General features: G+C 43.3%; 1 protein-coding gene across 3 annotated transcripts in view; it reads right to left on the bottom strand.

The window, feature by feature from the left end:
- Positions 1-3,395: 3,395 nt before the first annotated feature.
- The window catches only part of NHS (NHS actin remodeling regulator), a 243,915-nt gene continuing 236,035 nt past the window's right edge, over positions 3,396-11,275 (bottom strand). For all 3 annotated transcript variants that reach the window (XM_040055936.2, XM_040055937.2, XM_040055938.2), the window contains 4 exons: positions 9,597-9,728; positions 5,412-8,369; positions 4,808-4,934; positions 3,396-4,105 (listed from right to left, as the gene is read on the bottom strand). In XM_040055936.2, the coding sequence (XP_039911870.1) occupies positions 3,481-4,105; positions 4,808-4,934; positions 5,412-8,369; positions 9,597-9,728 (3,842 nt within the window). In that variant the 3' untranslated portion in view covers positions 3,396-3,480. The remainder of the gene's footprint in view (positions 4,106-4,807; positions 4,935-5,411; positions 8,370-9,596; positions 9,729-11,275) is intronic.

Genomic DNA, 11,275 nt, shown 5'->3' with positions numbered 1-11,275 from the left:
TGCACAGCTCTAAAATATACAAAGGCTTGGATTTAATGTAAACTTTGAAAACATTTTACAAAAGAAACCATATTTGCAACAATTTAAAAAGTTCATATTTACAAATATTACAAAAATACAAAATGGATGCAAGTCCATAAACCATTGTCTTTTCTGCCAGCATGAACTGGTGCTAGTACCAAAATAGTTACACTGTAACCTTCTTATTTTTTTTTTTTTTTTTAAATTCTTTAAGTCATAACCTACAGTATTTCTCTATCTGCCACCATTGCAGCAAATGCACTCAATCACTGACCTTTGGCAAAAGCAAACATATGCTTTATTTGCTACAACTATCCCATGCCCTCTATGCTGCCACAACAAAAACTAAAACAGAAAGGGGGAAAAAGAAAAAAAAAGAAAAAGAAAAAAAAGAAGAAAAGGGGAAAATGTTCTTTTTCAGAACACAGCTGTATAATTTAAGAAATAATTTTCATAACATCCGTGCAAGCAACAGAACAGTAGGTTGAAATGACGGTTCAGCAGTTACCTGATGCACGTACTGTACCCTGTCTCAAGAGGTGAGTGATGTTCCCTTCGCTCTGTGGCCTGTCCTCTGGTGCCTTAGTGGCATGCTTGCAATGCCACAGGGCTCCCCGCCACTCTGACTCCCACGTTTGTTCTGGACTCTTCATAAAGGATTTAGAATGTCTCTGGGTTTCAGTCCGCTAAATATAAACTAGAAAATTAGCAAAAGGAGAGTATACTCCAATGGGTTTGTTCTGTGTTTGTTTTGTATGTGAAGTCTTGCCTCATCAATCTGGTAAAAAAAAACAAACCTCAGTGTATATATATTTATTTAGGGTGTCTGTGAAATTATTGATTGGTAATAAAAAGTGGTATCATCAAGGTCAATTAAGCTGTATTCTCGTTATTGTTTTGAATGACCATTTAACTCAGGACTATTAAACATTTTGTAAAAGTGCTCCTGGTAAAATTTTTGTGGAAAATGACTGAAGATGACAAACTAAAGATTTTCTGCCCATTATCTAAACTAGCTTTTCTCATACTCTCCAGAAGGTAGTCTATTATATGCTAAACATATAGCTTCCTCTTAAAACGCTCTCATTCATTCACTTCACTTGTATTCAGACTTATTTTCCTACCTAAGCTACTAATGTGATTAGCCTTTTGTTTCCAAAACCTTTCTCCCATCACCTTTTCAAAAACTATTTTAGATGATTTTGCAGCCCTTTGGCTGATGGACCATCCCTCATCCCAACACACCTATCACATGCACAGTGACTCTACCTCATCAACTGAATGCAACCAGGCTACACAGGAGGCCTGTAGGAAACTCTGAATAATATATGTCTTGTGGTAAGCGCTAGACAAAATCAGATGTGAACCTTCTGGGGAATAACATTTCAGATACGTTAAACTGTTCTGATTTGCTTTGACTCCTTGAAATTTTAACAGTTTTAGGAAGAACCTTCCTCTTTAAAACATGATCTGCCTTCTTTTAATAACTCTCAGCTTTACATGTTACATGATTAAAAGAAAAAAACCCCAAAAACCGAATTCGCACATCCCACCTCCCAATCCTTTACTTATGCTTAAAGCCAGCGTTTAGCCAATTTCTCTACAGCCAAGAATTCTCTTTCTGCCATCCTGCTTGACCTGTCCTACTGCACACCCCATTCTTCCTTCACTATTTTCTCTGCACTAACCTTTCCTCTTTTCCTGACCATATCCTACAGCAACCAATACCGACTGCATCAGTTTTGGATAAAGAGGACCTTGTCCTCTAAGTACCACATCAGTGTAGGTGGGGCTACATCAGTGGAAATTCTGGTGGCCCAAAGGAGAATCAGGCCTGTTGGTTTTATACTGTTTGAAAATTAAAAGTATAAAGCAACTCACGGGTTATCCTGGTATTAAGATGAGAATATTCAAGTAACTTCAAGTAATTCAGCTTCTATCTCCCTGCTTTCATTTATATCAAAGCAGCTACTTTGATTTGTCTCCTTTCCCACCCCACCCCAGTCCCTCACCCTGTTCTGTGTTTCTGGTAAACCCAGACAAGATCCCTACTGTACGTGGCTGGCACAATGAACTGGAGCTTTCCCCTTCCCAGCTCAGCAATGAATATAAATAATGCATACACATGCCTATTTCCCAGCTACGTTTTCACAGTGTCATTTTTGTAAATATTTAGGTAGCATGAATCTCATCAGCACAAAGAGAAAGCTTCACTGAAAACTCATTGCAGATATTTACTGATAAATCGAAAGCGCTTCTTGCATGCTTATAATTTATTTGTTTCCTTTATGAACCAGAAACTAATTGTGTTTAAAGATTATAGTTACCAGGTTATGACTGTGTTACGTATCCCAATAGCCTAATAGGAATATGAAAGTTAAGTACTGTTTCCTCTCACATCTATCCTCTCTGAAGCAATCCCTGCAAGAATAAAGGCCCAGGGGAGGCTGTGGGATGGGACCCTTGGGGGCTTTGCATCAGACCCAGCTTTGTTCTGTCAGACTCATCTTCCCCACCAATCCTCACGGTAACCCTCCCAGCTGTGCTTTCCAGTTAGCTTCTTTGGAGCTGCCTTAGAAAGACAAATGGTTTCTTTAATCCACTCACAGTCAGCCTTTCCATTTCCTTAAATAAAGTGGAAAATTCCTGCTTTCCACTGCTCAATGTCATCCTTGAGGCCTTTTGCACTGGAAGTGGTTATTGGTGGCCATGTTTTATGTTTGATATGAAAATGGTATTCACAGAATACAGTTATTACAATTGAATTTGTTTGTCTTCTATAAACAAAGTTGTTATGCAGTAAATTATTTGCCACGTCCACTTTTTGATAATTCTATTTACAAATTTTTATCAAAAATATGATATTTACATATGTTTTGTTAATTTCTAAAGTTTGTTTTCGCTCATTTTAGTGTAGAAAAATACCAATTCTCAAGAGCTTTTTTTTTTTTTTTTTTTTTTTTTTTTTTTTTTTTTTTTTTTTTTTTTTTTTTTTTTTTCTCCCTAGGGAAGCACTACAGTGAGGGATGTGTTTCTAGATGGGCAGCTTCTGGAAAAAAAACCCACCCAAAGTCACCTTTAACTCTATGGAAAGTGAATAGCCTTGAAATCTACACTGACAATGGAAATGAGAGTGGGATAAACCAAATGAAGCCAAAAGAAAACAGAACAGACATAGCATATCTTCATTCTTTTAGAAAATGTAATGTAATAAATAGCTACAGCTGTAGTCCTTTTGTTTCCCCAGCATCTTCCAAACACAAACACATCTAAGCATTGATATTGCCCTGTGATTGTTCTCTTTTTCTTCTTTTTTTTTTTTTTTGTTTTGTTTGTTTGTTTTTTGTTTTTGTTTTGTTTTGTTTTTGTTTTAATTGATTACTACAGCATTGGCCTTTTATACTGACATCCTTAAGAGCTCGAGTGGTGTTGGCAGCCTGGCCCTGACACCCACACAGCCTATGTAGAGCTTTGAGAAGACCGATCGTCGTGGGGGCTGCCGTCCGAGTTCTCGGTCTCCCCCTCAGAGATGGCCTGCATGGGTGTATTGTACAGCCTGCAGCGCACGCTGTACCGGCTGCTGCTGGCTGCTGGCGGTGCCCGCGACCGCCCCACCCGTGAGGATGCCGACATGGGGAAGTTCTTGGAGGAGAATCCTTCCGTGTTGACCCGAGGGGAGCAGGGGGAAAGTGGCGATAATGCATCAGGGCTCGTTGTGGGAGGAGACTCTTCTGTGCTTTGAAGGGTGTCCGCCGTCAGCTCTCCAGGAGACTTCGGCAAAATAGGGCTTTTCAGAATTTCTGTGGCAGACATCCTGTAGCTGGAATCAGATCGGCTACCCTTTTTAAGGAGCAGTAGCTTAAACTCCTCATTGGACGTGTTGGACTTTTTGGCATTTCTGTATATGAGCCCGGGGGATCTCTGACTGCTAATGGAAGTGCCCACATTGCTGGCTGGTGGCATGTTGCTGATGGGCAGTGTGCTGCTGGTGGAAGGCTGGCTGCTGGTCCCAGATGAAGCTCTCAATCTGTTTCTTACAGAAAGGTCTCCAGAATCCTTTCTCCCAAGAACTTTCCTTTTTGATCTGTAAAGCACAAAGGAAAACTCTTAGATGTTATTTTTGTAGTATAATGTTTAGTGCTGTTCTGGAGTTTTACAAATGCTTTCGTATTAGCCAGATTTCTCTTAATCCCTTTGTAAAATATTGGAGGCTATCAGTGACTCGTGGCACTGAGCTGCAGTGTCAGGTCTCAACATTACATACCTCTTCCAAGACAATGTATGCACAGCCAACTCATTGTAACGACAACAATGCATACAGAAACTTAGGTAGTAATAATATGAAGCGTAATCTATCAGAAAACTTCAACATCAGTTTTGATCCCAAATTTCAGCTGACTACAAAATACTCTAAAATTGAAGAGATGCCTTGTCATATCCTTCTCCCTGCAACAACTCATTCACCAGAAATGAGCTGGTGGATTGGTAGGCAGAAGACAGGAACCACTGCAGGTAGTTTTCTTTGAAGACATATATGTCAGTTAGAAAGAACAGCCTGATGTTTTTATCTGTAAAGTATCCCACAGAGCATGAAGTATCTCAGACTGCACTCCAAGCCATAATAAAGCATGTTTTAAAACTGCCTTTTAGAAAACTGAACTGAGTTAACTAAAGAACATTAGTTTGAGGACAAGACTTAAACCAGAATAACCATCCTGAAACTATTGTTAGTGGATAACTGTGCCAGGATGCATGTTGTCATTTCCCATTGCCACAAGGTTGTCACCTGTGAATGACTGCAAACAGATCCTCAGTAGTGCGGGGTTTGTTTGGAGACACAAAGACATCCTCAGTGTCAGCCTGTGACTCCTCGCTCAGTGGAGACATGATGGACTCATCGCTTGGAGAAGACTCTTAAAAAGGAGAGAAGCCACATTATGAGTCAGACTCCACTGCACTTGGCAACAGCACCACCAGTTGGAGGCACCAGCTCCACTCACAACTGAGTGGATGATACCACCACATACTAATCCAAAAGTCATGTCTGTTCCATATTGGAGCCCATAAAAGGAACACTGAATACAGGATCTCTCATTTACAGCACAGCTGTGATAATCAGACTCTTCTGTACCCAGGACCAATGCTCCTCCCTTTTAATCTTTTCAGTTGAAATGCAGCCGAAGGGAGAAAATAAGTATCAGAAATACAGTCTGAATACTTTGGAAAAGTGTAAATAGCTTTGGGCTGGGTGGATAGCTAACAGACGTGGGGGGGAGGTCTATGCTTAAACCCACAGAAGGAAGCTGATTGCTACTCTGCTTTGACTCTACCACCATCCTGTCCAAAACCTGCCTGATTGGGGTATAACACAGTAAGAATTCCCAACTGACCTTTCAGTGAAGGCTCGTCTGCGCTGCCCACTGTCTCCTCTGCCCTGCTGTTATCAGAGGCACTTTTGGTTGGGATACCTGATGTGAAATCATTTTCCTGCTTGCAACCCTCTTCGCTGAGTGAATCCCCCGCTGCCATCTCTGCTTCGTAGCTGATATTCCCAGGCACATGGTGGCTTACATCGGGTTGGTGCTTTAATTGATAGGTGATGGCCGGTCCCTCAGCCTGAGCTGGCCTTTCAGCCACAGGCCCAGCTTCCACCTTCCCCTCACTGCCTGTGGAGAGCTCTTGCTGAGCCTGTACTTGCTGAAGATCGTGCACTGTTTCTGCTCCCTGGACAGGTTTCTTTGTTTCATCATCACCTGTGGGGACAGCTGAGCCCTCCTGAAAGCCATCCATGGGGACAGCACATGTCTGATTCAGAGAACTTTCTGGTAAGTGTTCAGCGGCCAGGTGTGTTTGGTCCTTCCCAGGTTTGATTTCAACCAGACCCATGCTTGCTGAAGTTATAGCTTCTCGCTCACAGCTGTTCTGCCCACCGAAAGAGGAGCTTTTCTCTAAAGGTGGCTTTCCAGGGCCTGCATCGGCTGGGGACGTGTCAGTGTACAGAATTATGGACTCATCTGTAGAGTACTGGCGTGATACTGGTTTCTTAGCTAAGAGTGGCCTCATTTTGCCTGGAGAGACCTCAGTTGCCATCAAGGTGGTCTCCTGTATGCAGAGCAGGTCTGGGGTACTGCCTTTGTGTTTCACTCCTTCAGGCTTGTTCACTGCCCGGAGGTGGACAGATTTGAGAACGGAGGGTGTGATGGCAAGGGCAGAGGGAGGGCTGGGCTGCAGGGCTTCCCCGACCATGTTCTGTTTGCTGTGGCTAAAGGTATGCAGCTGATGCCTGTGAGCGAAGGGCTTGCTCAAGACATTGTGAAGAGCACTTAGGTCAAGGTGAGTAGGAGGTATAATCGGAAGTTCAAGGTCTTTGCTCACGGAGGCAGTGCCATCTTTTGAGAGTGGCTGCTGCAGCGATGACTTCCTCTCTGGAACTTTCGGCTTCCTCTTGCTCCCCCCTGGAGACAATGGTCCCGAAAAGAAAGCTGTTGGAAAAGAAGAGGTGGGCGTCTCTGACTGGCTGGAGTAGCCACTGGAAGGTGAGGCTAACCCTGCCAGTTTCTCTGGGGAGGCCAGCTTAAATTCATTATCAACAGAGGGGAGGGATGGGGTTGTAGCTCTTGACCCAGACTGAGATGTCTGGGATTCGGAGCTCTCTGGTGACTTGATGCACTCTATGACTGTAGTACCCGTAGCAGTGCTTGAATTGGACAAGGACCTGTAAGGATCGCTAGATTTCAAGTCGTTCAGAAGCCAGAGGTCTGCATAGTGAGGTTGTTCAGCACCTTCATCTTTAAAGGAGGGGATATCGGCGGTGTCAAATGGAGCGTCCTTTAACCCGCCATCATCCTGGTTTGGCCATGGAAGCTCCTGCTTGGCTGGAAGGTTGGGACCTTCCACTCGGGAAGGTGTGTTTGAAAACTCAAGGGGCAGCTTCATCTCCCTGGCAGTGTGAGAGACATGCTGCCCACCACTGATCTTTGGTTCTTTCTTGTCAGGAAGGTCGGTGCTGCCCTCTGATTTCCTCAAAGACGAGCTGCGTTTTGGTGGGGCTGGCTTTGCCTTTGGTTTCTTCAGTGAGATGCACTGCCGTGCCTGCCTCCTGTGGCTCACACATTCCTGCCAGGCACAGTCAGCTAGGCTGGAAGACATGCTCCCAGTCTGGCCACTCTCGGAGCCTGGGGCTGCATAGTTGCAAATATAGCTTTTATTACCCTTCAGACCGCAGTCAAAGTGCATGGAGGTATAGTATCCTTCAGTATCCACAGAAAAGTGTGAGCTAGTGTCTGCCTTGTCAGAGGGGGTCTTTTCGAGGAAGCTGTCATAGGTGGCCATGCTGGTAAAGCTGGGACATCCCAGGCTGTCTGCTTTCGGGCGCTCAGGGCTGAAATCCTGGCGACAGGAGGCGTCATGGTGATGGTGCAGGTAGTTCCACTCACTGTCGCTCGTGTTGCTGTTGTTGGGGTCATCCAGTAAATCCGCCACAGTGGATGTGAAGGAGCTCGCCCTGTGGCCCCTGACCTTTTCTGTGTGGTCACCAAACTGCTCTGTGATGAAGACATTGGAGTCCTCGTTGGCGTTGGGAGCAGTATTGAGTGACAGCTCGGAGTCACAGTGTGAAGAGCCTGTTAGCGGAGGAGAGGCAGCAGGAGGAATGGTTTCAGATGTCTGGGAGGGACATGTGGAGCTGCTCCCGCTCCAGTTGCCACTGGAGGACTGGTGGTCATCTTTCTGGTCCATGTGGCTGCTGAGCAGGACTCCTGCTGTTGAGATGGAATGAATTGGGCTCCCGAAGGTGTCTGAGTTGGATGAAATTTCACAGCTGCCTGAATCAACCATCCTTGACAGCCGTGATCTCCCCCTGTCGCTGATGCTGTGTTCAGGGCTATGCAGGTGCTGAGGACAAGTTAAACCAATGGGCTGGCACTCCTGTGAACCCTGCTTGCTCAAGATCTCCTTCCCCTTTTTCGGGATCCTCTCCTGACCAGCTAGGAAGTGCTCTGCTTCATACCCTGCACTCTTGGTGGTGGCATCCTGATGACCCTCGCTGGCCCGGGCGCCCTCGCGAGGAAGGCTGCGCGAGCGGATGCGGTTGCTCACAGCAGCAGCAAAGACGGCATCCCCGTTATCCGCCAGCACCAAGATGTTGCCAGTGGAGTGGGAGAGGGAGGCGACAACGCTCTGCCCCCGCTGGGCACGGATCCGTCGCCGTGAGGGAGCAGCTATCAGGATTTCTTCCGTCTGACACTCTGAGTCCCGGGTCCCCAACCTCCTGTTGCTGGAGCCAGAGAATTCTGGGTTTGTGTGCACAATCACATTGCGCTCTCTTGCCACTGGTGACTCGTCAGAATCTAGGACATATGGAAGGCTGGGTGAGTGGGAGAGAGCTCCACATTTCCTGGCAAGAGACAACCCGCGAAGCAACCCAAAAAGCATTATCTGCCATATTCTTTGTTTTTTAGTCTTTCTGAGCATTGGATCAAATTAAATTTTCATATAAAGAATTTATAAGGCAGACCTCCTGCCGGTGAGGGATGGAAATTCTCCTAGTCTTACAACACAACTTCTGCAATGCCTTCTCAATGTGGAGCTGAGTTTGCTGTGCTAAATATTAAGACAAATACTAAGTTTTCAGTTTTTTATTACTCTATTTCAGCTACATAAAGTTTTCAGGAGCAGCTGCTGGATAAAACACTCCATAGGCTTCTAAAAGTAATTCTGTTTCGCCTACCTGTCTGTTCAGAATTTCCATTATCTGCCTCTTTACTATCAAGAATATTTGCAAGACAAAAGGATCTTTCTTTCATAGGTTCTCTGAATGCTTATTCCCTATGATAAACACATTTCTTCTGCTTCCAGTCAAGTTTCATGGCAACCAACTGAAACACCAGAGCCACCTTCAGGCGCAGATGAACATTAAGAAATAACAATTCTGTTAATTTCATTTTGAGTTAATAAGAATTTCACACTGAATTTGCCCCCAACAGAGTTGCTCCTAACTTACCCTGATAAAAAATGAGGTAATTTGGTAGATTTAAGGCAAATATTCTTGATGATAAAGAATAATGGGAAGGAATTTAGGAGCGTGAGAAATAAAAGGAAGGTTTAGCAAAGCTCCCATAGGGTACCAGCAGCTGTATCTATGGTGGATATTCAACCACTTGTCTAAGTTATCCAGCTGTCGTGACCACTCATGATCACTTTGTTGAGTACCTTAAGCTCCCCTGACACAAGAAAAAACTTTCACTTAATCTAGTTACTTTTTATGCACATAACTATGGGTTCATAACAAAAATAAAATGAAAAAGAAAAAAAGAACTGATTAACATTTACACAATAAGAGCTGAACACGTACATCTATATTACTCAGTAAAGCCCCCGGTCCTTCAAGGCCATATGGAGTAATATAGCTTTTCTTACTGTAGTAAATCAAAAGAACAAAACATATCATTCCTAGAGTCCACAAGCATTTACACTTTCAAGGTTTCGTTTCTTTGGAATGCTAACTAACAGCTCATATCCCTGCAATTTAAGTTGGTTAGAAAGCTATCTATGGAAGATTTGTATTTATACTACACCTATTTCTTGTTGCACTCTTCTGGGGATGCCAGAGATGGTTTTCCTCCTCCTCAACTTTCGTCTCCGCTGTAGTACAGATTGTGAATGAACAAGAGAGCAGCGTATACTAGCCTCTCTGTCAAAACCAACTCCTGCAACCCATAAATAGGTCTCATTAGCCTTTAGAAATAGTAAACAAATTTTCATGGCTGGAACACAGTGGAGGTATGTGAGCTTGGATTAAGCCTGTGAATAAACATAAGGGAGCCCTTATGTAGCTCTTATGTAAATTATATCACAGTATATCACAGTTTTACATCTAATTCCAGCTCCCCCTCAGCAGCCTGGTCTGCCAAAAATAACAGAAGGCATGAAAAGAAAAGGAACAGAAAAAGGAAAGAAAATCAGGAAGGCAAATAGAGAGCTCTTGGTAGCAGGGCATCTTTCTTACAGCTATTTATCCATCTGTCATAGGGACAATGACAGTAACTTGTCTGCAAAGCATTATCTGTTCAGCTGTAGCCTGATTTCTTTTAAGCAACTAAGCGTAAAAAAACATTTTAAGGTTGTAATGCCATATTGCAGTAGTTGGGCGCTTCTTAGGAGACCAATATGCCAAGGGAGCTAACATTTCAAAAAGGAAGGAGACAGCTAAAATGGGGCCAAGTTACCATGCAAGTTTAGAGAGCATTCTCTGTGACAATGGCACATGACTAAGAGTGACATTAACAGGGAGCTGCTGTTCACTTGCATACATCAGGAAGTGGCCGGATTTTCCAGTGTGCACAGTGCACAGTGGGAGTCTGCTCAGGTCATGCAGTCAAGACCTTCAGTTTAGATTTAGAAGCACAAGTTCTTGAATACATTTGTTTATGACTACCTTCATCCAGAATAGGTGAGAATTCATTGTTTGTGTTTCCATGGAATTAGCAAAGGGAAGTGTATTTCAGTTTGATTTTACTCTGTGTAGTCAAAAAAGAGTTAAAAGGAGACCAACCAGAAGGCCAGTGCCCATCTGCACTGGCTTTTTGCACAACTATACACTCACTTATGCTCTCTAAAGTTGACATGGGACAGGTTGGAAAAAAAGTGCCAGGTCCATAAAAACAATAACATAAGGATTGCTGGTACAGTGGTTTGTAATCTTAAGAAAAACGAACAAACTAAGGCAAACAAAAGGGGAAAAAAAAAAAAACCAAAAAACCTGATAAGCAGCTCTATTTTAATAGCGTATAATTATAGAAAACATAATTATACACAGACATACACATACATATTACATTACATAACAATGTAAAACATTAAAAAGTAACTTTCTTGTAAAAGTTCTTCTTGAAATCTACTACAGTGAAATAGAGGCTTCAGACAGATGTCCTGTAACCACCAATGCCCCTGGAATAAGCAGAGGAAGAACTTTCTTTAATATGGAACAAAAGTGCCATAAACTCCAACAACAATCAATTTCAAAAAAGTGAACATTTCTCAGGGTTGGGAGAAGCTTAAAAACAAAAGCAGAGAACTAAAAGCAAACTCTTTGAAACAAAAAAATCAATCAGCATCATTGCTGGTTTTCCAGCAACTGTGAGTTAGCTGAACATGCTCTGTGTGCCAGATGCACAGGGGTCATCTCCAAGAGGAAAGTGGAAGAGGGTATTTCTTCCCCGTGATGCATACAAATTATTCCCATTAGTGTTAATGA

Source organism: Hirundo rustica, chromosome 2 (genome assembly GCF_015227805.2).
Source record: "Hirundo rustica isolate bHirRus1 chromosome 2, bHirRus1.pri.v3, whole genome shotgun sequence".
Taxonomy (NCBI): domain Eukaryota; kingdom Metazoa; phylum Chordata; class Aves; order Passeriformes; family Hirundinidae; genus Hirundo; species Hirundo rustica.
The sequence above is the reverse complement of the archived record's forward strand: the minus strand, read 5'-3'. Positions and strand labels throughout refer to the sequence as shown.